Source organism: Cryptococcus neoformans (assembly GCF_000091045.1).
Source record: "Cryptococcus neoformans var. neoformans JEC21 chromosome 9 sequence".
NCBI lineage: Eukaryota > Fungi > Basidiomycota > Tremellomycetes > Tremellales > Cryptococcaceae > Cryptococcus > Cryptococcus deneoformans.
This window is the reverse complement of record NC_006694.1, coordinates 827,130-854,042: the sequence shown is the minus strand read 5'-3', so window position 1 is coordinate 854,042 and position 26,913 is coordinate 827,130. Positions and strand designations below refer to the sequence as shown.

General features: G+C 49.0%; 10 protein-coding genes across 10 annotated transcripts; 4 read left to right on the top strand and 6 right to left on the bottom strand.

The window, feature by feature from the left end:
• Positions 1–2,201: 2,201 nt before the first annotated feature.
• On the top strand, positions 2,202–7,205 carry CNI03130 (conserved hypothetical protein). The gene is made up of 11 exons (XM_024657856.1): positions 2,202–2,401; positions 2,477–3,440; positions 3,503–3,712; positions 3,786–3,987; positions 4,134–4,299; positions 4,350–5,140; positions 5,223–5,291; positions 5,362–5,371; positions 5,448–6,114; positions 6,174–6,350; positions 6,403–7,205. Exons 6-11 carry the CDS (start codon positions 4,473–4,475, stop codon positions 6,903–6,905), a joined length of 2,094 nt encoding a protein of 697 aa, XP_024513457.1. The 5' UTR covers positions 2,202–2,401; positions 2,477–3,440; positions 3,503–3,712; positions 3,786–3,987; positions 4,134–4,299; positions 4,350–4,472; the 3' UTR covers positions 6,906–7,205.
• A 91-nt stretch (positions 7,206–7,296) lies between these two features.
• On the bottom strand, positions 7,297–8,919 carry CNI03120 (hypothetical protein). The gene is made up of 3 exons (XM_572919.2): positions 8,630–8,919; positions 7,704–8,576; positions 7,297–7,637 (listed from the first exon to the last, which is right to left on the bottom strand). The coding sequence occupies exons 1-3, from the start codon at positions 8,881–8,883 to the stop codon at positions 7,415–7,417; spliced, it is 1,350 nt and encodes a 449-aa protein (XP_572919.1). The 5' UTR covers positions 8,884–8,919; the 3' UTR covers positions 7,297–7,414.
• A 260-nt stretch (positions 8,920–9,179) lies between these two features.
• CNI03110 (hypothetical protein) lies at positions 9,180–13,283 on the top strand. The gene is made up of 7 exons (XM_024657855.1): positions 9,180–9,534; positions 9,587–10,348; positions 10,396–10,487; positions 10,535–11,175; positions 11,228–11,415; positions 11,466–12,207; positions 12,264–13,283. Exons 1-7 carry the CDS (start codon positions 9,262–9,264, stop codon positions 13,190–13,192), a joined length of 3,627 nt encoding a protein of 1,208 aa, XP_024513458.1. The 5' UTR covers positions 9,180–9,261; the 3' UTR covers positions 13,193–13,283.
• Positions 13,257–15,038, bottom strand: CNI03100 (expressed protein). Its single transcript, XM_572641.2, has 6 exons — positions 14,818–15,038; positions 14,524–14,769; positions 14,229–14,467; positions 14,001–14,161; positions 13,591–13,924; positions 13,257–13,534 (listed from the first exon to the last, which is right to left on the bottom strand). Exons 1-6 carry the CDS (start codon positions 14,996–14,998, stop codon positions 13,313–13,315), a joined length of 1,383 nt encoding a protein of 460 aa, XP_572641.1. The 5' UTR covers positions 14,999–15,038; the 3' UTR covers positions 13,257–13,312.
• A 128-nt stretch (positions 15,039–15,166) lies between these two features.
• Positions 15,167–18,451, top strand: CNI03090 (hypothetical protein). The gene is made up of 11 exons (XM_024657854.1): positions 15,167–16,076; positions 16,139–16,263; positions 16,322–16,423; positions 16,497–16,786; positions 16,837–16,990; positions 17,061–17,162; positions 17,218–17,274; positions 17,359–17,547; positions 17,617–17,762; positions 17,859–17,966; positions 18,038–18,451. The coding sequence occupies exons 1-11, from the start codon at positions 15,196–15,198 to the stop codon at positions 18,392–18,394; spliced, it is 2,511 nt and encodes an 836-aa protein (XP_024513546.1). The 5' UTR covers positions 15,167–15,195; the 3' UTR covers positions 18,395–18,451.
• On the bottom strand, positions 18,416–19,669 carry CNI03080 (cell wall organization and biogenesis-related protein, putative). The gene is made up of 3 exons (XM_572917.2): positions 19,501–19,669; positions 19,387–19,451; positions 18,416–19,337 (listed from the first exon to the last, which is right to left on the bottom strand). The coding sequence occupies exons 1-3, from the start codon at positions 19,645–19,647 to the stop codon at positions 18,791–18,793; spliced, it is 759 nt and encodes a 252-aa protein (XP_572917.1). The 5' UTR covers positions 19,648–19,669; the 3' UTR covers positions 18,416–18,790.
• Positions 19,670–19,692: 23 nt separating this feature from the next.
• Positions 19,693–21,475, bottom strand: CNI03075 (hypothetical protein). Its single transcript, XM_024658742.1, has 3 exons — positions 20,756–21,475; positions 20,568–20,694; positions 19,693–20,514 (listed from the first exon to the last, which is right to left on the bottom strand). Exons 1-3 carry the CDS (start codon positions 21,175–21,177, stop codon positions 19,798–19,800), a joined length of 1,266 nt encoding a protein of 421 aa, XP_024514413.1. The 5' UTR covers positions 21,178–21,475; the 3' UTR covers positions 19,693–19,797.
• Positions 21,476–21,522: 47 nt separating this feature from the next.
• CNI03070 (conserved hypothetical protein) lies at positions 21,523–23,790 on the bottom strand. The gene is made up of 7 exons (XM_572914.2): positions 23,702–23,790; positions 23,261–23,630; positions 22,942–23,195; positions 22,713–22,884; positions 22,387–22,651; positions 21,716–22,310; positions 21,523–21,652 (listed from the first exon to the last, which is right to left on the bottom strand). The coding sequence occupies exons 1-7, from the start codon at positions 23,719–23,721 to the stop codon at positions 21,541–21,543; spliced, it is 1,788 nt and encodes a 595-aa protein (XP_572914.1). The 5' UTR covers positions 23,722–23,790; the 3' UTR covers positions 21,523–21,540.
• A 137-nt stretch (positions 23,791–23,927) lies between these two features.
• Positions 23,928–24,601, top strand: CNI03060 (hypothetical protein). Its single transcript, XM_572863.2, has 2 exons — positions 23,928–24,253; positions 24,311–24,601. Exons 1-2 carry the CDS (start codon positions 23,994–23,996, stop codon positions 24,558–24,560), a joined length of 510 nt encoding a protein of 169 aa, XP_572863.1. The 5' UTR covers positions 23,928–23,993; the 3' UTR covers positions 24,561–24,601.
• CNI03050 (hypothetical protein) lies at positions 24,599–26,472 on the bottom strand. The gene is made up of 6 exons (XM_572643.2): positions 26,425–26,472; positions 26,157–26,297; positions 25,420–25,481; positions 25,229–25,367; positions 24,909–25,170; positions 24,599–24,846 (listed from the first exon to the last, which is right to left on the bottom strand). The coding sequence occupies exons 2-6, from the start codon at positions 26,229–26,231 to the stop codon at positions 24,800–24,802; spliced, it is 585 nt and encodes a 194-aa protein (XP_572643.1). The 5' UTR covers positions 26,232–26,297; positions 26,425–26,472; the 3' UTR covers positions 24,599–24,799.
• Between the last annotated feature and the right edge of the window lie 441 nt (positions 26,473–26,913).

Sequence of the window (26,913 nt, the reverse complement as noted above, 5' to 3'; positions counted from 1 at the left end):
TCTTCAGTTGCTGCGATAGTCATAATGAATACCACCAGTAGCCCGTGCATTTGAGGTGTAAAGAGCAGAGGCAACAGTAGTAACCTTTGCGCGCATACTCGTCGTCCGTAAATCCTCAAGGATCAACAAGTCACAGAGTGCACATTATTGGGATTTGATTCGCAAGAAACTGCGTGCTGTGATTTGCTGCACATCATTACAAGTCTTGTTGTTGTTGTCCTGGTGCTGGACTTTTGGATAGTTATTCTGGGGACGCAGGGATCAAGAAATAGGCGCACACGATAATAATGATACCCGCTTGTTGGCAGACTGCATCTTACTTTATGGCATGGGTTGGTACACCAGATTCGGTGGTCGTTGTTGTTGGGTCAGTCTCTTTCGTACGGCGGTCTATTGTTGTTATACGTTGCGACATGGGATGGTGCTACTTCTGTATCAGATATACTGCCACTACAGTGTAAGCAATAATAGCTTGTAATTGTGACAGCAATAGCGAGCTACTTGCGTGGGAATTGCTGTCTGCTGATGACAGCCGCACAGTCGGCCATGATATTCTTCTCTTGCTTGATTCGCCAGAAGTTTTTTTCCGTACACAAGAATGCATAACACTACATCAATAGAAATCGATCAGGGGTCTTCGGAAGTAACCCAATGACTCTATACTCAAATGACAAGATACAAGGAGTAGAGCCGTAGTGGTGAATAGGAGGAAGAGGCCCCGCTATATATGCGGTCGTTGATTACAGATTCTTCATTCATAAATAAACACTGTGGCATGCCATGCTACTAGCACACCCATAGTCAACAATCGGAGGTCTATCCGGAGTGCAATGAGCAAACAATAGTTCTCAGGAGGGGGAAAAGAAAAGAAAAGCGCAAATTAGGAAGAAAAAATGACACCAAAAGACACAGAAGGCAGACATTACACAGCTTTGACACAGGAATGAAGATAGAGGATTCAGCATAGTGTCAGCACACAAGATATCATTTGTTTGTAAAGGATTCTGGTGTACGGTGGCAGATTCAAGACGATACGAAGGTAGAAGTGGACGTTGAACTAGATTTCCACGAGGCAAGTATGCGTTGAGTTATTGAGGGAAGTAAAGGGAGACAATATCGGCCGTTGGCTGTAATTAGGACCTATCTGCCGGATTGTTGTTTGAGGACTACAGTGTTCTATACTTGACAAGCTACATGAATCAGCAGCGAGAAGATTAATACCATATTCTGCGGCGCCCTCCTTTCATATAAAAACCATGATCCTACTTTTCGATTCCCAACAACTTGGCGACTTCTGGCGGTAATTCGCCCGGTTGAGCCTGTCCGGGCTGCTCGGGTTTGCTTTCTGCCATTTTACGACTACTTTTTGACGACCTGCGTGCATATTTTGCCAGAATGTAAGCTGGTGGCGGATAGGGCGGTGTGGTCGATCGATTATATGGACTTTGAACGGAAGAAAAAGACGGAAGGCAGCCTGCAGCTGCTGCGCGTCCGTTGAACGGGGCGTTGACCGCTTTTACCAGGCCAGGGTCCAGGGTTGCTTGTCAAAGACCCAGAATCCGGGAAGGCCGACCACATTCGGTATCCGCTCAGGCACGATCCGCCATTAGCATATTCATCACTGATCGCTCTTCGATGTTAAAATAACTGCGCACAAAAGGCGACCGGCAAAGCAAAGGCCCATGACGTTTGACGTCGAGCTTCTTTTTTACCCTAGGGGATTGATTATTTTATCCAATTCATTTCCTCTTCTCCCTCTTCATCAGAGCGGCCTGTACCCTCCTCGTTTACATAGTGCTCTTAGATGTACTGCTGGTTGCTACTGCGATGAAAGGTGTGCAACCTATATTGACTGCCCGTTGCACAACTAGCGTCACTCTTAATATTTCAACACGTCCCATCTGTCGCTACGATTCCCAACAAGTCTCAGAACCCTACATGTCAGTAGGGTCTTCGGAGCGTCTCGTCTCTGCCGCTTACTAGCCTCCGTCCTGACTTGAGCCTCCTGCGTGTGTTTTGCGGTAGACAACCATAAATTATCATCATCATACTTCACAGATTTATATGTACGTGGAAATGCTGCGATCCGTGTAATAAAAAAAATAAAGGTCAATTAATAATAGAGACTCGGATCGGTACGGCTTCGAGTTCCTATTACCTATTAATTATCATATATCCTATATCTTGCATCTTGTGCTGTGACTGGTGATAAGTGCGAACCATAAACCCATAATCTTAGTCTGAAATCCCAGAAAGAAATTAATACATACCTCCAGGAGTTGGGCTTAACAAATCTCTCATTTGCCCATCCAATTCCTCAACCTCAACTATCTCGGCGTGTATCCATCTTGGCCATTATTACATTGCGACTGCATATCTAAAGTTCCGAAGATCAAAAGAGGTGAGTTTGCACTGTGTGTTATTATCAATAGATTGAAGATAGGTAGGTGGTTGAGAGCAAGACTGACGGATTTAGCTGGACAAGCGAGCGGTCTCCCACAGCTGCACCCACCACACAGCCAGTGATCCGAAACAGAAGCATTCCCATCAATTTCACACGAAACCGGATCTGGACATCCGTTTCCCCGTCATAGTCTCAAATCTCAGTGGGGGGCCGTTGGACCTGAAAGGATTCTTCTCCCGGGGTTGCTTCCCAAATTACCCTCAATTCCTGGTGGAAGACATCATTGAATGAGGATACCTTTATTATTAACAAAAGGTTTCCCAGTCAAGGCATCTGGCATTTGGCAGAACATCAGTTTCCACCTTCTGCCTTCAACTTTGTCAACTCCCACCTCGTTTCTCATTAGTTAATCATAAAACTTCAAGCATCATCAGATAACCCCCTTTCCACGAATCATCAACCCACATCAGCCTTAGAAGCAGATTGCTCTTCAAGAACCGGAAACTGATAATTTCTCACTCGTTGACTTCTGCTACGCTCCCAAAATTCATCTTCTGGTAAACAGGCCGACAGAACAGCAAAACCACACCTTCAGTCTCAGCGCATTTTAGGTTTGAAGAGGCGTCCCAATCGAAACGCAGCACATTTCCGTTTCCCCCACCCGAATCTGGAAGAATTGTTTGATCATCTTCTACGACTTAGGTACTGCACGAGCAGACAAGGCGCGACGCTTAGAATTTTTGTTTATCAACCAATTTCAACAAATATTGCAGCCTGTCCATCAGGACTGGTCGTATTTGAATTTGTGTGCTTCCTGCCTCTCTTAGGCACTAGAGTTGTTATAAAGCAAAAGGCCAGCGCTATTCGAATATCCTCGTCTGAAAGATAGATTTGGTGTCAGTTGCTAGTCACGTTAGTGTCGAAGCCAAGATATCCGAAAGAAGAATATCATCAAGGCGCCGTAAGGAGAAGGGTCTGACACTGCGGTGGAAGACATATCTATCGGGAGATTGAGCGCCACATCCCAAAGTATTCGGTCCGTCCCTTTCTCCCTTGCTCATCCTTCACATAGGTTCCTAACGCAACACACCTTTATAGCGAGTCCACTGAAACAACATTGGATTACAAACACATCAACATACGCAGGAGATACAATCATAAAATTTCATCCAAATCCGACAATCGGCTGGCATCTGCTTATTAGTTAAAAATTACGAGGAAAAAAGAGCCAGAAAAAAGGGAGATCGCCTCACATTCCGGCGAAAGATTTGCATCTGTATATTTAACTGCTATCAACAAGTAACAAGAGTGAGTTTCTTCGGATGGACCGAAGATTGCATCTGTCAGGGCACGCTATTGATGATCATTGCGGAGATCACAGGCTCAGCCCTGAATATCCACGTCGCGCACAAAAACAGGCATTCCAGCCTTTAGTGTTCACCGAAGTCTAGTCAGGAATTCACGACGTGGCGAGCTGCTCTTCTCTTCCGGGATATTTGTATGAAGGCCCCATCTGTCTTCTTGATCCTGCGTTTCTGCTGTGTGTGCTCACTTCGGTCGTTGAACCGGTTTGGAGTGTTGGCGTGAGTGGTTTCTAGTCCGTTCCACCTTGGCCTGCTCTTTGAAGAGTCGTGGAACGTGGACCAGACAGAAGCACTCGTTCACTTTTCTATCATCATTCCACTTCAGTGTTGTTTCTAGAATTGAAGCTGATAATTGCGCTCAAAAGGATTCGACAGTGACTTGCAAAAGGCCAACTGGCACAACGGCAGACAAGTGAAGGCTGAATTTGCGCCCTCAGAAGCCAAAAAACCAAAGGAAGTTCACATTTACCTTGCCACGTTTCCCAGGCATCTTGTTTGCAATTTGTGAATCAGAAATACTGGATAGCCTTTGTGGGTCTGAACCTTGACGCGGGAACTAATCGCTCATCGCAACTATTCAGGGTACTGTGGTGCATCTCATTCAACTTTCCAGCTGACATCAAACCAGTCCATGTCTTCAGCTATTATAGCTATTATCTCAGTCTCTCCTCTGCGTTGCCCATCCAATATTCATCCTCGTCGGAATGATCGAAAGAAAGAAATCCAGTGGGACACCAGGCAAGCGTAGGCTGTCATTCCATAGCGGCTCGGAGTCGCTAGATAAAAGAGTGAAGCAAGAACACTTTGACACCCTTGACCTAGTTTCCCAAGAAGTAGATTCTAATTATGCGGATTGCGACCCTCCCCTCACAGCGTCATCTTCAAGATTCCCTCAGTCAACTTCCTCATTTTCGTCACCTTCTAACTCGGTTGATGGGGATGATCGTGACAGGCCCCAAAGACCGCCTCCGCATCCCTCAAATAGTACAAGCGATGGCAGCAACAGTACTGCGAGATCTCAACACAATCAGCAGAGTGCATATCAGTTCGGTTGGTCTAATACAGAGAGCGGCACGTCGTCTTTCTCAACTACTTCACAGTCCCAACCGTCCTCGAAGTCCTCTAGTCGCCAAAGGCCTGCTTCAAATCCATCTGCCCAGATAGCCGCAGCTTCTCAGCAATCAAGTTCGCCTATCACCTTCAATGTCTCAGCCGGTCAGCCACTTGTCAATCCGCCGCCGAAAACGCAGGCGGCCTTTGTGGGGAAGCTGTATTCTATGTTAGAAGATGAGGACATCGCTAAGACAGGATTAATCTATTGGTCTGCCAATGGCACAACCTTTACGTGCCCTAATCCCACCGAGTTCTCAAAGTACGTCAATAGACTATTGGAGTTCATTTTTACTACCGAGATGCCTTGGATACAGCTGACATAATTTTTTTCTTTTTTGCAGAGTGGTTTTGCCTCGATATTTCAAGCACAATAATTGGCAAAGCTTTGTACGCCAATTAAACATGTACTCGTATGTATTACCACATCGCGATAACCTTGTCGGTGGCTGCATATGCTTATCATGATATTCCTTACGGCAGGTTTAATAAAGTTCGTCTTTTTCTCCGTTAGCGTCCGATTTCGCATCTTTTACCTTTCGCCGTGCATCTAATCCTAAGCCTATTAGGTCAACGATATATATTCAACTTCCACCGATCCTCAAGCTTGGGAATTCAGACACAGCCTTTTTCGCCGTGGCGAAGCGCATCTGCTTCCCAGCATTAAGAGGAAATCGTCCCGACCCAGTGCCCCCGATGGCTCTAATACTGTCACGTCACCCACTGATGAACTGCCTCCTAGTACTTCTAACCCGATTAAACCTGTGGCAGGCTGGATGAGAGATGCTGTACCAGTCCCTTATCGCATGCCATCTCCTCCTCATATCCATGGCCAACCTCAAAGGTCAGCCACCTATCCTTACAGCGATGGGTTTGCTACTCGCAAAGACGATGGTCGCTCTCCAACGCGTGGTATGGCTTGGGATCCACTTCCCGCAGTTCAACGCATGCCCCCGCCTCCAGATAATCAGATCCCAATACGTTATCATCCAGATCCTAATCGTCCGGTTCTTACAACACAGCGCTTCTATCACCCTGGATATCCAGAATCACCTCTATATGGGCCGGCGCATTCGCCCAGTGCAGAAACTCTTCTCAACCAAATGTCTGTCTTGGAAGACAAGGTGCAAAAGCTCACAGACGTGCTGAATAATGATCGTATTGAGCATGTGCGAAACAACCTCGACTTCACGAGCTACCTCTTACAGATGATTGGATGGGCTGCAGGTGATCAGCGTAAGTCCTCTGTGGCAATGTATCCCGGAATGCACATGTTAACGAGAGTATGCGATCAGATGCTTCACCCGAACTGCGGGCGCTACAAGATACTCTGAGTCGCCAAAACGCCGATATGCGCCATAAGTATGAAGCGTTCATGGCTTCTGACGCGTTAGCTATCATGGCGAGTGGTGGGGGACGAGAGCGCTCCGATAGTAGGGACAGTACTCGTGAGCGAAACGCTCGCCTGGGCTGTAAGTCTCCCATCATTTCTATCACCTTGTCCCATCTGATGTGCCGTTGTAGTTGAGATACCGCCTTTTCCAGGACATCCTCACCCTTCTATTACGGACCTTCGCTTGCCTCAAACCGCCCAGTCTAGTTCATCAGCTATCTTATCCCAACGTGCAGCTCCTCGAACTTCTCCTCGAAACTCTACGTCCTCTGATCTTCTATTGACACGGCCTTCAACTAGTGAGTCTATAAGAGAAAGGGAGATATACCCAACCTACTTCCCTCCTCAAACCTCTCATGGTATTGGACCCGCTTCGTCAATCCCTTCGAGAGGTCCGGAAACTATAACTCCATCTCTATATGGTGGCGGACCATCAGTACCTCCTCCGCTCTACAGGCCGGCACCCATCGTTGAAAAGCACCGAGAGATTGAGAAAGGAGAGGAACACAAAGATATGAATGGGCCTTCCACGGTGGAGCTAGGTAGAGAAGAGCGGGATAACGAAGACTCGCGTATGACGATGGCAGGGGAAGAAGCAGAGAGCAAAACGGGATTACGAAACCTCCTCAATTGACGTTATCTGCCTGGTGAACAGCGCTCCCAAGAATAATAATTTCAGAAAGGAACATTGTGTCGAATAGCGAAGATGGGATGAAGGAAGGAAAGAAGGTTACATCTAAAAAGGAAGATCTTGGCCAGCTCGTTTGTGTGTGCTCTTGATAGTTGCGAAACGGGCATTTATATAAACCATATCTTATCAGGCATCTTGAGTCATTTTACTTGCCATTCACCACAGCTAATTCAAATAAGTTTACGTCAACTGCATTGTTATTATTATTATAGTCTCTCAAAATATGCATTATCATCGACAGAGTCACTAGGATTATCATCGTTTATGGTATATCTCGGTCCTTCGCATTAACGCGACCATTAGCCCATTTTCGTTGTAAAACTCTACATCTGGGAGGAATATATGCATACAAAGCAAGTCATATAAGCTCATACTACAGCACATAATCATCCTCAACGAAAAAAAAAAAAAACTAAAAAATAAATAAAATTCCCCATCCACCGCTAAAAAACCTATCGCAAAGCATGGCTAACAGCTCTTCTCCTTCCATCTAAAGGACTTCTTCCAGGGACGACCCCGCTGTTCTTCATGGCGCGCTTGTAGAACTTGTTTACAGTCGCCTTCCCCGCAGGGGCAGTACCGCCCGGCCTAGATCTGGCGTCAATGATGGGTGGAAGAGCAGCAGGGCCGGCGGAGGAGAGTGTTTGTGGAAGAAGATGGAGGGTAGTCTTGTCACTAGGAAGACATGATTATCAGAAACTGAACTCGGACAATGTCGGTAAAGAAAGACCCAATACTCACGACACCTTTCGACTAGTCTCAACCTTGGCAATCTTTCTCTTCTTTCTCCTACTTTGCTCCGCACCCTGTTCAACTTTTTGGCTCGCCTTCTTCTCGGCTTCTCTAGCCTTCTTCTCCTCTTCTGCCTTGACAGCTGCCTGGAGAACAGACTTTGGTAAAGGTTTGACACCAGGCGCCAAATCCCACTGGGCCTCGTCATCGTTCTCTTCCTCCTCATCGCTTTTTTCCTTATCTTCGTTTTCGGACTGTTCCTTTGCCTTTCGCTTCCTTTCCTCGGACTTTTCCTCCTGCGTCTTGGCCCTTTTTTCTGTCTTTCCACTGTCAACCCCATCGGAGGTAACGCCTGCTCGCTTCTCCGTAGCTTCCATCATAGCTTGCATCTGAGCCCACATTGTTTTGCTCTTACTATCCATTGGGAGGTCTTCGAGTTTCTCAGAGTCATCTGATTCGTCACCATCGTCCTGATAACCTTCTAGCCCTCCTTCATCAGAGAAATGAACAGCATCAGAGTCGGTATGGAAAGATTGTTGATCGCCAAGCTCTTCCTCTGAGCCAGAGGAGATGTCACTGTTGTCGTCTTGTTCTTCGTCGTTGTCATCGTCATCGAGATCGGACTCCTCGTCAGAGGCTTGGGCCATAGCAGCCTCCATTCTCTTTCTCAGTCTTCGTGTCTCCTCATCCTCATCTTCATCCTCACTCTCGTCTTCACTCTCAGCTTGTTGCTTTCCCTTCTTCTCCGGCTTGGATACCACGGCCTTGCCCTTCCCGTTATTCTTAACTTGTGCTTGATCTTGAGCCATTCTCTTTCCTTGCTTAACATTGGCGATAGCTTGCGCTCGAGCGCGGGCAGCTTTCGACTTCGCCTCTCTTTCACTACCGCCGTACTTTAGCTTCAAAGGAATGTACGACGGACCAAATGGACCTACGTTGCTTCCCGCTGCGCGGCAGCTCTCTCAGCTTCGTGGGCAACATTTATACCAACCGCTTCAGGGGCTTCATCATCGCTGTCCTCCCCGTTCTCATCCTCGTGGTCTTGCTTGACGTTTTTAGTGCTACTGCCAGAGGATTCACCCTCATTTCCAAATTCGAAAGAAGCATCGTTGTCCTCGTCGAAGGTAATTCTCTTTCCAGAGGCGGGACGAATTGAAATGGGAGCGTTTACAGACTTCTTCTTGGCCATTTGGTTTGCGTCTGTCCGGGTTTAGGTGATTGTTAGCAACGGTTTTAAGAATTGCTCGTTGAAATTTCATTATTTTGAGCAAAGGGGTCGAGAGCGACAAGGACATCAGAAAATCTCCGCAAAGGTGACTTTTTAGGGGTGGATTTGTCCCGATCTCAGTGCCTTTAGTTTTTCTCTGTTACTTATTTTAAAAAATAAAAGTATGGCATACACTAGTTACGTAACTACAGGCACACCGGTTAACTTTGGAACCTTTCGTCCGGTAAATGGTGGTAGTCCACCACTTAAAGTGTCAGCATAACGTATTGACAAATTCGTAGCTTGTTCTTCGACCTTTACAACAACTCGTTTAAAAAGAGCATAGCAAAAGAGGGCAAAATGCTCATGGAACTCCCACCTCTGTGGGCACAAGTGGAGCCGTTGCTAGTAGCCCAATCCCCTTCGAGTCCTTTCGCACATCAAACCGCCCGCGCAAACAGCATTTTATGGAATCGTTTGCGCACAACTAGACGGTGGGAGACAGAAGGAGGAGATAACAATAGGGTATGTGTGGCTATAAAATGGCCCGAAGATGGTAGATTGCGTCGAGGGAAAGGGAAAATGAAAGGAAAGTCTACAGTAGTATGGGTTGAAGAAGGCGAAGAAGACAAGGTGATTACTGCTCGGTCGGAATCAAAAGTGTAGTCGTTAACGCATGTCACAGAGACTGGAATCTATAATCTTGGTACACCCGTCTCTGATACCATCATTCTACCCGACACCGCTTCCGATATCCCTCCTTGTTCATCAGCCCATAAATCTATCTCTAGCAGTCCTGCAACCGGCCTTTGACAACCCCGATGATCGATCGTCTTCAAATACTTCAGAAGACATTGACTTCTCGGACATCTGGCGTGATAGCAATTATCCTATCATACGTCAAGGGGCCATCATATCATGCAAGTCAGGTATAACGACAAACCAGTATAAAGTCCTTATGCTCGAGCCCGTTTATCAAGGCATTTTGACCGCTGAAACCAACATTATCATCTCAAATACGTTTTTCTTCGCGGACTCCTACCCATTAATACAAACGCCATTAGGAGATGGGATGAGCGAGGGCAGTTTTAGCAAGACCCATCTTTCACTCGCCAACTTTGACGCTGACGCTTTCCTCTCCTCCTCTCTTTCTTTGTCTCTAAAAGATGATTTACCAGACGGCGAAGCACTGGAAGATGAAGAATTGATGGCTTTGTCAAGTACAACTTCCGGATCTCTCACTCCCCGTCCACCTGGAGCCGGCGTCCGGCCTATATCACCTGTTGCCCCCGTTGAAGAGGTTCTGCAACACGAAGAATTAGAAGATAGGGGGGTGAGGTTCAACCCTGTTGTTGCCGAAGGGAAGGCCGTTGATGGGGGAGGGGATGATGTTTGTTGGATGGGCGTGGGAGGGCTAGGCAGAGCAGGGATATTTGAAGGTGATTGGGTAAGTGTTTGGCATTGCAGTTCGAAGTCTGTCTAACGGTGGGGTAGGTGTTGGTGAAGCCAATAGGACAAGCTCAGGCGAGTGGAAGATTGGTGAAGGCCTTGGCTTGGGAACTTCTTGACGAGTCAGATGATGAGCTGTAAGCCTAATCTTACTGTTTGTCCCCTTTGCTCACCTGCTTTTCAGACCTGCGAATACCATCCTTCTCTCACCGTCCCTGTACCGCTCTCTTATTCCCTCCTCATCATCATCAAGCTTACCTCAATTGACTGTTGTTCCAACACCGTTTGGTGCTCGCTCTCCCACTTTGCCGATCGCAAACAAAATAACACTCACACGGATAGCAACTGCTGAAGCAGTGGATAAACGGTATGAACGATCATGGCTACGAGGTCAGACCACTTTGTTTGTGCCCAAAAACCGGAAAAGAAGGGGAGATGCTCAGGAATATGTGAGTATGGTGAGACGGGGTGATATACTGGGTATTCCTGTCTGGTTGGATAAGACCGTTACCGACGATGAGCGGCAAAAGTCCATTGCGGCCGAAAGTGAGGACGATACGGACTCTGGCTCTGAATCAGACAGTCCCTCACCATTCTTCTCGAAAATACCGTCGACACCAACAAGCATAGTCTACTTTGCTGTAACGTCCATCTCTTATAATCCCCTGGTCCCAATAGAAGAAGATTTTAGATCATCTACAACAGCTAAGGCACGAGCTGGAGAATTAGGATGTTGGATTGGAGACGGGACGGAACTAGTATATGAAGGACTGGAGAAGGCGCGGATTGAACAAAAAGGATGGGATAAGAGATGGTGCGGGATCCGTACGCAGTTTTTTTTCCTTATCCAGTCAAAGGTGCTGATTTAAGGAAGCAGGTTCGAACCCACCTCCATTTTCCAGGTCAGCATACACAAAGCTTTCGGATATCTTAAATTCCGCATTCTTCCAGACTTCCACAGCTTTTCGACCCCAGCTTTCAATCATCGTAAAAGGCTCACGAGGAGCTGGAAAGAGATCTCTCATAGAATGTATCGCGGACGACATCGGGTTCAACATTGTCACTGTAAGCTCTCCCTCAATGGAAATTATCGCTGTGACCTAATCTAGGTGAAGGTGGACTGTTACGACATAACTGGCGATACACCTGAAGTAACATCAGGAACGCTCCTCGCTCGACTTTCAAAGTCTATTTCATGTTCCCCATCTCTTCTCGTTCTCCACCATGTTGAAGCTCTCTCGTCCAAATCCAATTCACCCTTCGGTAGACCGCCATCCGTCGTTAAAATACTCGAAGAAGTCATCGATGGTGCAAGACAAACTTCGGACTCAAGCTCTGGATCTTCATCAAGTTGGCCAGTGATTGTGGTAGGTACCACGGCGGATGCGGATGCTGTGCCGTCAGAGGTATTGGCTTGCTTTAAGCAAGAAATTGAACTGAAAGCTCCAAATGAAGATGAAAGACTGGCTATCATGGAATACAAGCTGGAGGATTACGAGGTCGCTCCTGATGTGGATACCAGAGCTCTTGCGAGGCAGACCGCAGCTTTGAACGCGGGAGATATTAACTCGTTAGTCCACCTGGCATGGATTGCGGCCGTCAAACGCTCTACTTCTTCATGTGTATCCTTTCCCCAGGCCCAGCAAGCAGGGATATCTATTACTTCTGAGGACTTTAGGCATGCTCTCTCCAAGGCACGTGCGGCGTATTCGGATAGCATAGGTGCACCCAAGATTCCGAATGTCTCATGGGATGATGTGGGTGGATTGGTCAGTGTCAAGCAGGATATTTTGGACACAATCCAGCTGCCTTTGGAAAGGCCTGAGATGTTTGGGGAAGGTCTTAAGAAACGCTCTGGTGAGTCATCTATCGTAACCATTGACCAAGGCGCTATGCTGATGCGCATGTTACAGGTATACTACTTTACGGTCCACCAGGTACTGGTAAAACTCTCCTCGCCAAAGCAGTCGCCACATCCTTCTCTCTCAACTTCTTCTCCGTCAAAGGTCCCGAGTTACTGAATATGTATATCGGTGAATCCGAGGCCAACGTCCGCCGTATTTTCCAACGCGCAAGAGATGCAGCTCCCTGTGTCATTTTTATGGACGAGCTCGACTCTATAGCACCCAAGAGAGGCAATCAGGGCGATTCGGGTGGAGTGATGGATCGGATAGTGAGCCAGCTGTTGGCAGAGCTCGATGGTATGTCCTCCAGTCGTGGAGGGGTGTTTGTGATGGGTGCGACAAATAGACCAGATTTGCTCGACCCTGCATTACTCCGACCAGGTCGATTTGACAAGATGCTCTACCTCTCTATCCCTACAACTCATACCGCCCAGGCAAGCATCCTAACGGCACTCACGCGCAAGTTTAATCTCCACCCAGACCTGGATATAGGGAAGATTGCGGAGCAATGTCCCTTCAATTATACAGGTGCGGACTTGTACGCGCTGTGTGCGGATGCAATGTTGGGAGCTATGACACGGCAAGCAGAGGCGGTGGATCGTACTATCGCCAAGCTAAATGCTTCAGCGTCTATGGGAGAAGATCCTTCTCTTAAAACATGGCCTGGAGAGTTGACGTCGCAATACTACTTGGCGAAGATGGCGACCAAGGAGGAGACCGAGGTGATCGTGAAGCAGAAAGATTTTGAAGAGGCGTTGATCAAGCTGGTTCCAAGTGTGAGCAAGGAAGAGCTGAAGCATTATGAGAGGGTACAAAAAGAATTCCAAGGGTATGCAATTGGGAAGAAGGACAGTGCGAATGAAGTGAAGGATAAAGGGAAAGGAAAGGGAAAGGAAAAGGGAAAATCAGTTGTTGTTAATGGCGAAGCTGGAGGATGAGCAGCTTATTTTTAAATGGACTTTTTGTAGCCAAATATAGTTGTAGAGATTTAGACATGGTCTGTCAGATGAATTCATGATGATGATGCATTACAATGACTTCTCATAAAACATGCCTCTTTACTCAGACGTTTTCTCGGTCTGCTGTTTCGCCTCAAAGCTCTTCAACCATCCAGGCTTCAGATCTTCCAGCTCTTCCTTCATCTTCTCGATATCCCTCTGCAATTGTGTCTCCATATCGGCGAGACTCTTTCGCTCAAAGTGCGGACGGGGGCCGTTCGTATTGATGACGAGACCCTTGAGATCTTTATCAGGCGTACGTCGAGAGACGAGTTTCATTGTCTGCCAAAAGGATAATTCATTAGCGAGAAAATGAGATGACAGAGGCCGTAACTTACTTCCAGTGTTTCAAGTCCCTTTTGTGTCCTCAGCGCCATTTCGAGATACTCTCCATTCTCCTCCCTCTCCACCCCACTCCAGCTCATGATCCTCTCATCTTCCCAATCCACCACACCACCTTCCTCATCTTGCACGGCAACCATAGGCGAAGGGTTAATGTGCTCAACGTTCTCGAGATCGGGCGCAGGTGACATCCAGGTCTGGTAAGCTTCGATGAGTTTGTTACGCATAGTGCCTGGAATGGGTTGAGGTCCGGGTGAAGGGTAGATTGTGAGATTAGCGTTGGGGAGGAATGGGGCCGGGTTGACATAATAGTTTTTGTCAAATCGACCGCTATTTTTGAAAAGTGGTTATCAGCTAACCTCACTTCTCGTTTTTACAATGACACGATGAGGAATGGCGAAAATACCTTTCAACGAGGTGCGGGGGAGGAGGCCAGCTGACTCGACAGTTTTTGGGATTGTCGTCATGGGCGTCCATTACGATTGTGAATTGTCGTTTCCCATCCTCTCCTTGGTCGTACTCGAATTCAGCAAGGTATATAGGAAGCAAGAGCGGGTAGCAAGCCACCTAGACGGTTGCGTCAGCCCGAGTTTTATCAAGTTCACGAAAGTGTGCGAAGAGGGGTAATACATACCATAGTCTCTTTAAACTTTGATTCATCAATCTTCAAATTTTCCCATCTCGTCAACTGCCCAATTCTACTTCTGATTAACTTGCCCAAGCCTAAAGGGCTGACAGTAAAAGGGACTGGGACGATCTCCAAACCATCGTCTTCAAGCTGTCGCAGGTGCTTTGAGGGATTGTATATGGGAAGGTCATTGGGTAGAGGAGGAACGGCAAAAGACAGATAAGATAGGGGTGCGAATGGATTTCCTATGCACCATAGTAGCATTAGTTGTCGCCTTTTGAGAGAAGCAGGTAGGTATTACCAGGCACATATGCTTCACTTGTACTGATCCACACCTTTGGCTCTAGTCTCTTGGCCACGCCCCCTGCACTATCAACACTGGCTTTTCCCTCCAAGATGGAGTCCACCCTCCAAGCAGGGTAGAGAGCAGCTTTCATAGTGCCCCTCAGTTCGAGCTTTGAGCCGAGTCCGAATTCTGTTGCGAGAGGCGTTACGGAAGGACCAAAGAGCCTGAGGAGGAATGCGTAGACGATATTGGGGATAGAAGCTAAGGCATTTGTGAGAACATGTCATACCTTGAGTATCAATGTCTTACCCGAGGCCAGAAGAGCATTGATGTACATCTTGTTCAAAGCATCTGCCGGAGCCAGTCGGAATGGAGCTGTGGTGATCTTGTTGGAAGGCGAACGAGTGTCCGAACTAAGTGGTCTGGCCAGCGGCCTCGAGAGCACCAGCATCCGAGGCCTGGGTGTTATCCTTGTCAGTCTTGGGGGCATTGCGATGGATTGTCGGTTGTGGAAAGCGAAGATGGATCGTCGTTTGGGTTTTGTTCACGCTTGTTACGTAGCCGCCGTGGTTTCTCGCTGAAAATGCTGACGCAATGTTATTTCACACCTCCACCTCGCGTTCAGAAACCCATCTCGAACAAACAAAACCACTGCATACTTCATTCCAAATCCCACACAATATCCAAATGGTATCCCTTCGCCAACGAAAGCCTCAACGCCAGTACTCTGACATTGCTCCTGGACTTCATGATCTGTCTGATGAAGAAAATTCGGGCCAAGGAAGCAGTTCAAGACCTCCAAAAGATGACGACGATATCAGTATATCCTCGGGAGAAAGCAGTGAATTTAAGCCGGGTAGTCCCGAGAAGCAAGCAGCAAAAGGCGCTGCTATAGATGACGATGAAGAAATGGAGGACGATGAGCCACTACGGTCAATACACGATACGCATACGTCTCCCGCAAAGCGACCTATCAAGAAAGCTCGTAGCCAATCTAAAGGCAAAGGCAAGGCCATCGCCCCTTCTTCAGTCTCTGTAACACCTACTGTGCGATCTAGCCCTGTACCGAAGCCATCTGAAGGGAACCCTCTCTCACATATTCCTCTCGAATATCTTCGATTGCTTGGACAATCTGCAAAAAGTATCGTTAAGCCTCCGGAACCTGCCCCGGACGCTCAACGTCAGGCGTTTGAGACTTGGCTCAAGAAGAAGAAGGGTAATTCCAGAGAGGAATCTATCCTTGATTCTCCATTACCGTTTTTCACCCGCTTGCTCAAAGATCCTCAGAATGGGTCTGTTCGTCCCAAGGTCGAATGGTCTCCAAAGGTTGAATCCTCGTTGACCGCCAAGCAGGAAAAGAAGGAGAAGCGGAATCAGCTGAACAATATCGCTCTGGGGGTACCGTGGGATTTATGGCGAGGAGAAGGCTGGTGGCCGGAGATGTACATTGGGCCAGAAGGAGGCGGTGACGGGAAAAGGACTGAGTGGCTGATGAGAGAGGATGTGAGATTAGGCCTGGAAAATATCGGTCGGTTCAAGAAAAGTGAATTGGTTTTCCTTGCACAAGGGTAAGTCTTGATCAAGTGTGCCCAAATATAGCTTTAACAAAGCTGAACGCATCGCGTTCCAGAGACGCAAAGCCGTACCTTCCAAAACCTCCTGGTAAAAACGGTGAACCTTTCATCACTTGCCTATTTGGTCCATATGAAAAAGAGACGCCCACCAAATTGTCCATTTTTGATTCTAAATCACTCTGTATGTGAAAAAGAAAACATTGTTCACATTACAATTCTGAATCTGACACCGCAAGCAGCCGAGACCAATCCAATAGTACCCAGGCCTGGATTTACTTTTTATGCAGGTGGCCCAATCTGGGGTCTTGACTGGTGTCCTATCCCTCGGTCCAAATCAGCAGGCAAGTGACAAAAATAAAAAATAAAAAATATGCTTTCTACTTTCAAACAACGTATTAACAATGGTATACTCAGAATTTGAAAACACCCAGTACCTCGCCGTGTCTACCCTTTCCCATCTATCAGATCAACCGAAAATGTTTGACAAATGTCCGCCGGAGACCAAAGGTTCCATCCAAATCTGGTCACTCTTGCCTCCCAGACAGTCAGCCCAAGAGGATAAGGACCAGGACCAGGACCAGGATGAAGAGGACGTGGCTATGGGGGGTGAGAAAGGCGGTGGTATGGCTTGCGAGCTGGTATTGTGCGTAAAAGGCGGGAACGCGATGCAAATACGGTGGATGCCTCTTGGTGTATGGGATGAGGTATCGTTGGCTTTTTGCTTTTACTGTATGGTTACTAACGACACGCATAGTTTGACGTTTGCAAGATGAGAGATGAAGAAATAGAGATTCCTAAACTGGGTATCATCGCTGCAGTGCAGCTGGACGGCAGCGTCTCATTCTATCCCGTCCCCCATCCCAAATTCCTCGTGTCTGAACAATCGATCGCAGGACAACCTGTCTACCGTATGTTTCCCTAAACTCCACCAATAAAGATTTTTAATCGCCTTACACTGCTTTTGAATGTGCTGTATAGTCCATCTCCAAAAACCACTTGTTCGTCTTACCATCCCTGATGCCAACTGTACCACGTTTGACTGGTTGAGCGGATCACGTCTCGCTGTGGGATTAGATACCGGTAAGTTATTATATGTAAGAATCAGTTGAAGAAATTACTCATGAGGAATGGACAGGCCACGTCGTTGTATGGGACATTTACAACTCTCTCCTCCATCCCTCCTCTGAACCTCGTGAGTTTTCCATTCCCCATCCCCATTCCCCATCCCCATTCCCATCCACCCATTCATCCAAACATGACTACTTACCCCTCACAGCTCTTCCAGTCATCTACACCCCCGTCGCCATGTCCTGCATCCGCTCTCTCTCCGTCCTCCGGCTACCGCCTACTCCACACCACCTCGGATCGGACGCGGTGTACGTGGTGACGGGTGCGTATGATGGATCTACCAAGATTCTGGATGTTCGGGACCCTTTGGTGCCTATCCCGCTTGATCGTCAACGATGTACGTCTACCCCCGCCCATTCTTCCTCCCTTTGTTATTTATCTAACCAGAATGACCAAACACAACTAGTACCGATCATGTCCACCGCATGGTCTACTTATTTCCCGGGACCCATCGTGGGCGATAACCAATACACTGCGCAAGTCGTACGGGTCGCGGACCGGAAAGGACGTTCACGGGGGTTTGTCATTTCCGGGCATCGGGGTGTCATCTGGGTAGGTCCTCGATTTCCCTTCATTCGTCCCCCCCCGTTTTCCTCTTTTCCGTCTTGTAAACTAAAACTGAAAATGTAAAAACTGGGGGGGTTTTAGGATATCGGAACATCGGATTATCATACGATGGTCGTGACCGCCGGCGCTGATGGCGCTCTCATCATGGTCAACCATGCGGATGGGGTACTGAGAAGTACAGGCGCACGGGTAATGTTCCTTGTTCACTTTTCCCGCGTAATCCCCGCTGACGGCGCTGCCCCCCCCCAAAAAAAAAAAAGACAATCACCCTCGACCGCTTGTACGAAATCGACTACAACACGCTTACCGATACATACCGCCTCTCGGACGATTTCTTACCCGAATCTCAGCCGCTTGATATCGTGCAGTATGGTAAACCGGCGCGTGGCGCGGGAGAGGGAGAGGCGGGGGAAGACGCAAACAAGGCGTATTCAAAGATCGGGGCGTGGTCGCCCGAGGTGGGTATTCACCGCTGTGTGTGGAACAATGCGGGCGGGTTGGGACAAGCGGGGTGGGTGGCGAGTGGAGGTGCGAGTGGGGTCGGGAGGGTTGAGTGGGTGGAGGGTGTGTGGAGGGATGTGGTGGGAGGAAGAGCGAAAAGTGAAAAAGAGAGTTAGTTACAATGTTGTACAACAATGGGAATCATCAGAAATGTGAGGTCGTCAAGCATGGTTCATGCGCAAGTCGTGCGAAAAATTGGGGGTATACTCTTGAGACAAAGTTGTAAAGATGGCAGTGTATAAAAAAAGTGGAAAAGTGTCCGTTAAAACGCTGGATAGCTGTCACAGCAAAACCAAAAGTAAAAAAAGCGTGGGTGCGCGATAAAAGAAAATGGAACACTGAACCCATCTCCATTCTCCATCTCCAATTGACGAGCTCTCATCGTCCTCACTGACTGTCCATCGTCACATCGTCACATCGCCAATGGCCAATGCCAATAGCCAATAGCCACCAATGGCCATATCCGCCCAAACATCTCGCCTGTTGCGATTCACATCCCTATCCTTCACTCATTATACCAACGCCAACACACCCACGACAGCCAGCCCGGCCAAACCGAGCATTGTAAACGAGGTCGGATATCCTTGCGCAAAGAGCAGACCAGACCATCGGGGTTCGGCCGACGACCGTTTCAGGAAATCGAGTGACTGGGTGAATGATCGTTTTCGGGTGGATGTCTGTCCCGAGGCGTTTACGCCTGTGAGGATCTGGGTGGGGAGCATGTTGGGTGGTTTGGCGACGAGAAACATGCGAGCCATCTTGGAGCCGTCATACTTGTTCAGATTCAAGGTATACCTCCCCGACGACGAATCGACGACGATTCCCCAATCGGTAAACAGCACTTGGTTACTATAGTACGTAATGATGTTTGTCGTGGCGGCGCATGGGTCCTGGACCTGGATGCGGCCGTCGGAGGTGAAGGGGAAGAGGGTCATGGAGCCGTTGTCGTTGAGCGAGTAGGTGCCGTGTTGCCAGTAGATGTAGGCTTGGATGCAGGCGGGGTTGGAGGCGTTGGCGTTGTATTGGTACTGGACTTCTTCAAAGAAGCCGTCGTTGGTGCTGGCAGGCGCGGGTCAGTGTCTGGCAGGGAGGGACGGGGCGGACGTACAACGAGTAGGAGATGCCGCTGTTGTTGGGATAGTTGAACTTCATTTCGGCAGGGATGCAAATGTCCTGTGGGTGACGGTCAGTCGTCTGCTCTCGCGGGCGCGGCGCGACTCACACCGCCGGTCGACACTGCCGAGTTGCTGCTCCATGTTCCTTCGAGATCTGTGACGTTGTTGGCGCCGCTGAGGTCGCCCTGGGCAGCGACGAGGGAAGGGCGGAGGGCGAGGATGGCGAGGGGGACGGCGAGTAGTGAGGAAAGCATGGTGGCGGGCGGGGAAGGAGCGCTGGCGAGTGTAGGAAAGCTCGAGCGGGAAGCAACACAGCTTTGGGTGGGGCTTGCAAACCTGACAGCCACGGCGGCAAACACCGAAACGCCGACGCGGCTGCTTTGTTATGCATCTTCTATCAGCCGCTATTTACAGCACCCGGCGAGCGCGGCGACCACCAGGGCGACCACCAGCGCCGTACGCCCGCTGCGCTTCCCGCTGCTGCTGCTATCGGATGTGCCCGCCGTGCCCGCCGTGCTCGCCCCCGACGCCACTGTCCCCGCACTCAGAATCCCACTCGTCCCGCCCAAAGTCCCGCTCAGAGTCCCCCCGCTCACCGCGCTAGTCCACGTAGTGAAACAGCATTCCCCGCTACTCGCCGCCCCGTCCCTCGCGCCGATCGCCGCCACCCGCGTGACACCCACCTGTTCCGTCCCCGCCGTCGCAGCGCCCGTGCACGGTGTGCATGTCTCGACGGGTAGCCAGGACGTCGCTGTCCACGTGTTCTCCGTCGCCGTTGCGGTCTCCGCCGCCGTTGCGGTCTCCGTCGCTGCGGTCGCCTCCACCGCGGTCTCCGCCGCCTCCGTCGCCTCCACCGACACACTCCCGCCTGCACACTCACTCACAGCCGGTATCGAAAACGTCGGGACCTCCCCCCCGCCTTGCGTATACGTCACCGTCTGCCCCTCGTCCACATACACCCCCGGGCGATCCCCGTCGTCCCCCACACAGTCCTGGTACACACCGTCCCACCCGATCCCATTCGACGTGAAGAAATAACACCCCATCTCGTCGTACGACGTAGGGCAGTATGAAGCGTCCGAGCATGCGCGCAGGCAGTACGTCGTAGACGATATCATTGTCTTTAAAGCATTCATTATCAGCGGCCAGCACCGGGAAAGAGAGGAGAACCCACGACCCAGCTGGAAGCAGCTTGATTATCATCCGTGGTATACAAAACAGCCCCGTCCGGCGTATTGTCCACACTGTCGAATTGCGCACCTTGGTCGTCTGCCGGAATATTAATCTTGGTAAAATCTCCCCTGTTATGCTCCTTAATAAAGCAGACTCAAAGCCAAACAAGGAACCGATGTGAAAACTCACGTCCCACTGACTTGCACCCAGCTGTTCGCTTTCACATACGTCGCCCCATTCAACGTCCCGTCCGGTACCACTCGATTCCCATGTCGTCCGTCCGTGCACCACGAGACGACGTCTTTGTCTATTTGTGATATTGACGTCGAGGTGTTGGATAAAGGAGAAGGGGGACCGAAGAGGCAGAAATCGGTGTGTGAGACGAGGTAGAGAGAGCGCGAGGTGTCCCCATCACGTTCATCATGCCAGTTCTCATCCTCATGACGAGGAAGAGCACGCCGGAGGGGATATGCTTGAGGAGGGAGGTATTGCGCGCTGGTATGGCGGACGAGGAGATAGAGGAGTAATAATGGGGTTGTGCGCGACAGTCTATTCAGTGGGCGGAAAAGAGCTGCGCGGGGGCGGCGGGGGTGAGAGAAAGAAAAGGGCATTGCGCTTTTGGGTGTCACCACACAAGTATACCTGACCAAACCTGTGGATTATTTCGTGGTTTGTGATGATCCCAATGTCAAGATGTATTGTCTCGATTTACTGCACGCGACAARGATGCAAAAGATGCAAACACATTAACAGTTGCCACTTTATCGCCTTGTACAATTCACACGCTGAGATGGACACTCGGGACTGGGAAATACAAAGACCACAATCCTTTGTCTGATAATACCCCTTTCGCAATGTCCGTTTCGCCAAAGGAGAGAAAAAAGGCCGGAGGGGGTTAAACGGACAAAGGACGGATGTGATGGAATTGAAGCTCAAGATGGGAAACGAAAAGCACACAGGAAAACACATTTTATTCATATATGATCGCCAGACGACCAGAGTTGTATTCTACCGCTCGTGTTACCGCCAACGACCCTGTCAACGATATTCGGGTGAGAAGCCGTCACCGTCGGCACGGCCGTCACACTAAACCGCATCCAATCAGTTCCACCCTGGCGTCCATGGCGTGAATGAACCAAGAAAACTCACTCATCCGTCCAGAGCCCCACAATCTTCTCCCCCGTAGCAGAAACTACATCCAAAGTCCTCTTCATATTCCCTACCGTAAAATGCGGCATGTACTCCATATTCAAACTCCACTGCGCTCTCAAAATCGTCAACCATCTCCCCGTCTGGCAATTATGTCTCACGACCTTGGTCGGCTTGAAACCGTTTGGCTGGAGGAGCGAGCCTACCGCGCGGTCATCGACGAGTGATGAGCCCGGATCGATATTGAACACACGCAGATGATCGTCATAGCTCGTCGTGAGAATACGGCGTCCCCACGGATCCCAGTACGCGCTGCTGCACGATTTACCATGCTGCCATTTGGCGCGCATCAGACCTTTGCCTCGCGGGGACGCGAGGTAGGACGTGACGGTGCTGTAGTCGGACTCGCGCGTCGGGTGCGTGTCGTGCGGGAGCGATGATGACTGGCCGGAGAGTGTGCTGGTCCCTTCTTCTTCTTCTTCGATGGCGGCGGCACTCGGGACAAGGTTGGAGGAAATGGAGAAGAGGTGGCGGGTATCCCATATTCGGACATGTTGGTCGTTACCGGCCGTACAAATCAGGTGCGGCATCAGTGCTATATAGAACAAAGGCCTGTTTTAAACGATTTTGTATATATATATTTAAATAAAAAAAATGATGTGATAACTTACGGTTGACGCTCACACCACCCAGCTTTGCACCCCTCCCTTCCTCTTGTACAACCCATCTCCTCCTTCCACTCTCTCTTTTACTCTCCCTCGTATCCCAATGGCTTATACCACCATTCTTATCCACCATCCACGCTTCTTGTGCAGAAGGCAAAAGGTCAAAATGGTTGATCAGCAAGTCTTCGTCCTGGAATGAAAACAGTTCCGTAGATTGAAGAGTCGAAAAGGAAAGATGTCGGAGGGAACAGTCATATGCAGTAGAGAAAAGCTAGATATATATATTCCCCCTTGAAAGTCAGCTGGCCCCAGAATGTCGGTTGATGACTTACACCGGATCCATTGACAGGGTCGACCTTCATACAAGAGATTGAGTTCTTTGCATGTGCCTGCACGCGCCATACTCGTCCTTCTTGATACTCGTCCTCCCCTTCTGCCCTCAACAACCCACTGGTATCATCTTCGTTCTCAGGCTTCTCCATAGGCGGACCCAGAGCATCCCATCTAAATTCGTATCAGCTTGATAATCCATCCTGCACCTTTAGAACGAGTAAAACTTACATCCCAAGTTGTCCGTATTTATCACCCACCAACACAAGTGTCTTGGTCTTCTCTGGGTGCACACACATGCTGAAAACTCGTTCATTGGTCACCTTGGTGTTCCCTTTAAGACTCATATCTTTAAAAGCATCTTTGAGCCTTTGCACTTCCGAGGGGACGGTATCAGAGTCGGCATAAGCTTCTCGGGCGGATACTGTCCCCGCTGGATAGGTTCGGGGGTTCGATAGCTCGGCGATGGACTGGAGGTACTTTTCCTGTACAACTTGTTTAACAAGTTTGTCCCTTTGAACGACGATACCTGGCAAATAAAAGTACACACCATGTCTTTGATCTCGTCTTCTGGAGTATCCTCAACCATCTTTCCCACATCCATGACTTTCTCCCTCTCTTTCCTGCTGACGACCCTCAGAATTTCCCGTTCCTTCTCCTCCTCTTCCACCTTTGCCTTGAACGCATCCCCATCCGCTTCCAGCCCCGCAATCCGTCCTGATCGTCGCCTTGGCCCTTCATCAACAGCGATCACAGCCGCCGCCTTGCGTTTCTTGGGCGCTGGCTTGGGTTTCGGTTTGGTCTTGTTGGACGTAGGCGCCGGGGATGAACCAAATGGTGATGAAGCACCCGCCGGATCGAGACCTAGAGAATCTAGAAGAGCGCGGTTCTCTGCAATGGTCTTTTGACGCTCGAGTTCGCTGATGAGGGCGTCGTCGTCAGTGACAGTTACGCGAACGCGTCAAAGACAGTCAGACGAGTGATAACGCACTATGCTGTTTCCTCATCCATGGCTATCTACTTTCTGAAGGGTTCCCCCGGAGATATAGGATGGATATGGATAAGTATATCCACTGGAATGAGTATCGAGACAGAATAATAATAACGAAATACGAAAAAGAGTCGGCTCTCGCGGACCATCGTGCGTCGAGTTCCACGAACATGGAATTTTCACCATGATCGCGACGCGTCTTGCCTTTTCGTCAGTTTCTTGTCCCCCCCCGCCAGTAAACAATTGCTCTTTTCATCCGGGTACTGTCAAGCAGCACCAACCATAAGATGCCATGCTCTCCGGACTCGGCATAGACATCCTATCCCTCTCCCGTTTTCGGGACTTTGTCATTCGCAGAGGCGCAGACAAAGTGGCAAAACGGATATGTACGCCTGGCGAGCTCAAGCGGTTCGAGAAACTGGCTCGGGATAGCGTAGCAAGGCGAATTGGGCCCGAGTCTGCCCATAGTAGTAACACCCAATTGGAGGCCACATCTTCGGTATTGGGGACTGAAGATATTCTAGATAGACAGGTCCGGTTCTTATCCTCCCGGTAAGTCGTTGGCCTCTTTTCTCAACCCGACCCCACAAGCTGACATCTCTGAACAAGATGGTGCATCAAAGAAGCAGCTTACAAATCCCTCTCACCCCTTCTCCCCCGCCCGCCGTCTTTCAAGACGTTTGAACTCGTACACTCTTTAACAGGCCAACCGACATTAGATATCATCAGTGAAGCAAAAGACAAGTACACGCTCTTGTCGAGCTTATCGCATGATGCCGGCGTCGTTGTTGGAGTCGTTATCGCCATCGATAGAACATTTAATTTGCTTCGGAAAGACGATGTAGACTTTTCTCATTGAACGAAATGGACATGTCTAGTCAAATCCTGGGTATAATAGCGATCACTGGAATATGCATACACACAATGTCCAGCTCGATGTGCGTGTTCTAAAAAGAGATGATCGAAAGCGAAGTACGTAGATAAATAGAGGTTGGGCCGAAAATTTACGAGAAAAATAGACCGGTTATACACCAAGAACCCGACAAATGCCCATAGAATCGGATTAGAACTAGTGATTAAACAAATTCAAAACAAGCCTTAAGCCTTCTTAGAGGCAGCCTTTTTGGGAGCGGCAGCCTTCTTGGCTATGAGAAAGAAAAAAGTTGAATCAGTTACTCATCTCTTCAAAAGTACTCGATTAACTTACCAGCAGGAGCCTTGGTCTTCTTAGGGGCAGCTGCCTTCTTTTCGGCAGTCTTCTTGGCAGCAGTGCTGCTAGCCGCAGTCTTCTTCGCAGGGGCAGCAGCCTTGGCCTTGGCAGCCGTAGGCTTAGCAGTGGTAGCCTTCTTGGTGGTGGCAGAAGCAGCCTTCTTGGGAGCGGCCTTGGTGGTAGTTTTCTTCTCTGCGGGCTTAGCGGCAGCAGGCTTCTTAGCGGCGGGCTTCTTCTCAGCAGCCTTGGGCTTGGCGGCCTACAAGACAATATTGTTTTAGTATATAACAGAAAGATGGATGGGGAATAGAGCTTACAGCAACGAGCTTCACACGACCGGAAGGACCGCCAGGGAGGGCCAACTCATTCTTCTCAACAGCACGCTTGATGGCACCATTCAAGTTGGAGGTGTTACCAGCAGCACTCATGTCGAGCTTGTACTTGTCCTCAAGGTACCTTTCACGGATTGTTAGCATTGGTACCTTGACCCTACATGTATAGACCTTACTTCTTGATGGACACTCGGGAAACACCCTTCTTGGAGTCGGTGGGGTGGCTAGAAATGGCTTCCTGTGGATAAATAAGATATAATCAGTCATCAATCATCATCGACTTTTGGTTGGGTTGGGTAGCCGAAACTTCCAAAATAGGTAATTTTGAACAATTCGAAATTTTGACACCAAAAACGACCATGAGGGCTTGCATTCAAGCAGTGAGGCAAAGATGATGCGCTCACGCCACCACATCGAATTTCAAAGGTCCAGCGAGACTGGATTAAGAAAAATAAACGATGGAAAGGAGAGTGTGTGGAAAGAGCTCGGGAACGCGCGTAGTTTGGGGCGTCAATGAGGAAGGCGATAGATTCGAACGTCTAAAATCACCGTAGAGCATAATAGCACCGAAAACCTCTTGAGAGGGTTTGGGTATGATGGCGGGAGTTTGCGGGATACAAAAAGACGGATGGTTGGGAAAAATAGAATGTTAAAAGGATATCGTCGGGCGAGGACATTGTTTGCTCCAACGCCACCCGACGTTTCCATTCCATATATCGCCACATCACCCTTTCCTGGTGGCCGCTATGCATTCCAAATTTGTCTCAGATGCTGGGATGGATAACATCCACCCCTGGATCAATTTTGAAAGATCTCTAATCGGAGAAGGAACCAAAGTCGGGTCATATTCAACCCCATCTCGCGTCTCCTGCACCCAAACAATAAACAGATCAAAATAAAGAAAGAAATTCACCTGGATCATAGTCAAGAAAGGAGGATGAGAAGCAGCCTTCTTGGGGGCAGTAGTGGTCTTCTTGGTGGGGGCCATCTTGGAATTTGTGTTTGGTGTTTGTGTTTGTGGTTGGAGTAAAAGAAAGTGGATTGAAGTACCGAGCTATGGATGGATTCGAGGTGCCGCGAATCAGAGGGCAAGTTGGGCGTCAGTCTGGCTTTCTGGACATGCTTGGTAAAGCAGTTGATGGCCTGGAGATCATCCTTGACCACCATACGGAGAGACCTACCTTGCTTGGAGGCAAAAGTTCAAAGTGGTTCAAAAGTGTAAAGAAGAGGGGGAAGAGGAAAGCCAAAGCAATTCACCCGCTTGTTATGTGACACCCGACCGCTCCCCTCTGTTTTCACCTCACCGAGAAAACCCCCATTCCATTCAGAATTATTCTACACCTCAAACATCATCAATCTCCTCCCGGAAAATTGCAAGCATGTAGAGAAGAATCCTTTATATCTTGTTCTGATTTTTATTATGCGTATGCATTAAGAGAAAAAGGTGTAATGATTTATTGAAGTATAAGTCACGTGATTTGAAGGGGATAAACAAAAAATGCAAACAGTTTGGGAGATGCGCTCGCTCTCGCTATTCCCGAGGCGCATGATGTGACGTCTGTCTGTTCAGCCTTTTTATCTGCGGAATACCAAGGATACAGTGAGAGTTTGAAGTTTTCAGATGGAGTTTATCTCTGTATATGGATCAAACGTTGCCTCACTATGAAGAG

What these genes read in the sequence shown, in the direction of transcription:
- CNI03130 (XM_024657856.1), top strand. Translation starts at nt 4,473, where the DNA reads ATGATCGAAAGAAAGAAATCCAGTGGGACACCAGGCAAGCGTAGGCTG. An exon ending in AATCCCACCGAGTTCTCAAA is followed by an intron (nt 5,141 to 5,222) that starts GTACGTCAATAG and finishes TCTTTTTTGCAG; the next exon opens with AGTGGTTTTGCCTCGATATT. An exon ending in GCGAAACGCTCGCCTGGGCT is followed by an intron (nt 6,351 to 6,402) that starts GTAAGTCTCCCA and finishes GTGCCGTTGTAG; the next exon opens with TTGAGATACCGCCTTTTCCA.
- CNI03120 (XM_572919.2), bottom strand. Translation starts at nt 8,883, where the DNA reads ATGGCCAAGAAGAAGTCTGTAAACGCTCCCATTTCAATTCGTCCCGCC. An exon ending in GCCGCGCAGCGGGAAGCAAC is followed by an intron (nt 8,577 to 8,629) that starts GTAGGTCCATTT and finishes GTACGGCGGTAG; the next exon opens with TGAAAGAGAGGCGAAGTCGA. An exon ending in GAGACTAGTCGAAAGGTGTC is followed by an intron (nt 7,638 to 7,703) that starts GTGAGTATTGGG and finishes ATGTCTTCCTAG; the next exon opens with TGACAAGACTACCCTCCATC.
- CNI03110 (XM_024657855.1), top strand. Translation starts at nt 9,262, where the DNA reads ATGCTCATGGAACTCCCACCTCTGTGGGCACAAGTGGAGCCGTTGCTA. An exon ending in AAGAAGGCGAAGAAGACAAG is followed by an intron (nt 9,535 to 9,586) that starts GTGATTACTGCT and finishes CGCATGTCACAG; the next exon opens with AGACTGGAATCTATAATCTT. An exon ending in GACGAGTCAGATGATGAGCT is followed by an intron (nt 10,488 to 10,534) that starts GTAAGCCTAATC and finishes CCTGCTTTTCAG; the next exon opens with ACCTGCGAATACCATCCTTC.
- CNI03100 (XM_572641.2), bottom strand. Translation starts at nt 14,998, where the DNA reads ATGCCCCCAAGACTGACAAGGATAACACCCAGGCCTCGGATGCTGGTG. An exon ending in CAATGCTCTTCTGGCCTCGG is followed by an intron (nt 14,770 to 14,817) that starts GTAAGACATTGA and finishes CAAATGCCTTAG; the next exon opens with CTTCTATCCCCAATATCGTC. An exon ending in CCCCCGCACCTCGTTGAAAG is followed by an intron (nt 13,925 to 14,000) that starts GTATTTTCGCCA and finishes TTTCAAAAATAG; the next exon opens with CGGTCGATTTGACAAAAACT.
- CNI03090 (XM_024657854.1), top strand. Translation starts at nt 15,196, where the DNA reads ATGGTATCCCTTCGCCAACGAAAGCCTCAACGCCAGTACTCTGACATT. An exon ending in TTTTGATTCTAAATCACTCT is followed by an intron (nt 16,264 to 16,321) that starts GTATGTGAAAAA and finishes CACCGCAAGCAG; the next exon opens with CCGAGACCAATCCAATAGTA. An exon ending in CGCTGTGGGATTAGATACCG is followed by an intron (nt 17,163 to 17,217) that starts GTAAGTTATTAT and finishes AGGAATGGACAG; the next exon opens with GCCACGTCGTTGTATGGGAC.
- CNI03080 (XM_572917.2), bottom strand. Translation starts at nt 19,647, where the DNA reads ATGCTTTCCTCACTACTCGCCGTCCCCCTCGCCATCCTCGCCCTCCGC. An exon ending in CGGCAGTGTCGACCGGCGGT is followed by an intron (nt 19,452 to 19,500) that starts GTGAGTCGCGCC and finishes CGTCACCCACAG; the next exon opens with GACATTTGCATCCCTGCCGA. An exon ending in AGCGGCATCTCCTACTCGTT is followed by an intron (nt 19,338 to 19,386) that starts GTACGTCCGCCC and finishes CGCGCCTGCCAG; the next exon opens with CACCAACGACGGCTTCTTTG.
- CNI03075 (XM_024658742.1), bottom strand. Translation starts at nt 21,177, where the DNA reads ATGCCCTTTTCTTTCTCTCACCCCCGCCGCCCCCGCGCAGCTCTTTTC. An exon ending in TGGGTGCAAGTCAGTGGGAC is followed by an intron (nt 20,695 to 20,755) that starts GTGAGTTTTCAC and finishes GGAGCATAACAG; the next exon opens with GGGAGATTTTACCAAGATTA. An exon ending in AAGCTGCTTCCAGCTGGGTC is followed by an intron (nt 20,515 to 20,567) that starts GTGGGTTCTCCT and finishes AATGCTTTAAAG; the next exon opens with ACAATGATATCGTCTACGAC.
- CNI03070 (XM_572914.2), bottom strand. Translation starts at nt 23,721, where the DNA reads ATGGATGAGGAAACAGCATA. An exon ending in ATGGATGAGGAAACAGCATA is followed by an intron (nt 23,631 to 23,701) that starts GTGCGTTATCAC and finishes CGCCCTCATCAG; the next exon opens with CGAACTCGAGCGTCAAAAGA. An exon ending in AAGACGAGATCAAAGACATG is followed by an intron (nt 23,196 to 23,260) that starts GTGTGTACTTTT and finishes CAAGTTGTACAG; the next exon opens with GAAAAGTACCTCCAGTCCAT.
- CNI03060 (XM_572863.2), top strand. Translation starts at nt 23,994, where the DNA reads ATGCTCTCCGGACTCGGCATAGACATCCTATCCCTCTCCCGTTTTCGG. An exon ending in GTCCGGTTCTTATCCTCCCG is followed by an intron (nt 24,254 to 24,310) that starts GTAAGTCGTTGG and finishes TCTCTGAACAAG; the next exon opens with ATGGTGCATCAAAGAAGCAG.
- CNI03050 (XM_572643.2), bottom strand. Translation starts at nt 26,231, where the DNA reads ATGGCCCCCACCAAGAAGACCACTACTGCCCCCAAGAAGGCTGCTTCT. An exon ending in TCCCGAGTGTCCATCAAGAA is followed by an intron (nt 25,368 to 25,419) that starts GTAAGGTCTATA and finishes AATCCGTGAAAG; the next exon opens with GTACCTTGAGGACAAGTACA. An exon ending in GAAGACCAAGGCTCCTGCTG is followed by an intron (nt 24,847 to 24,908) that starts GTAAGTTAATCG and finishes TCTTTCTCATAG; the next exon opens with CCAAGAAGGCTGCCGCTCCC.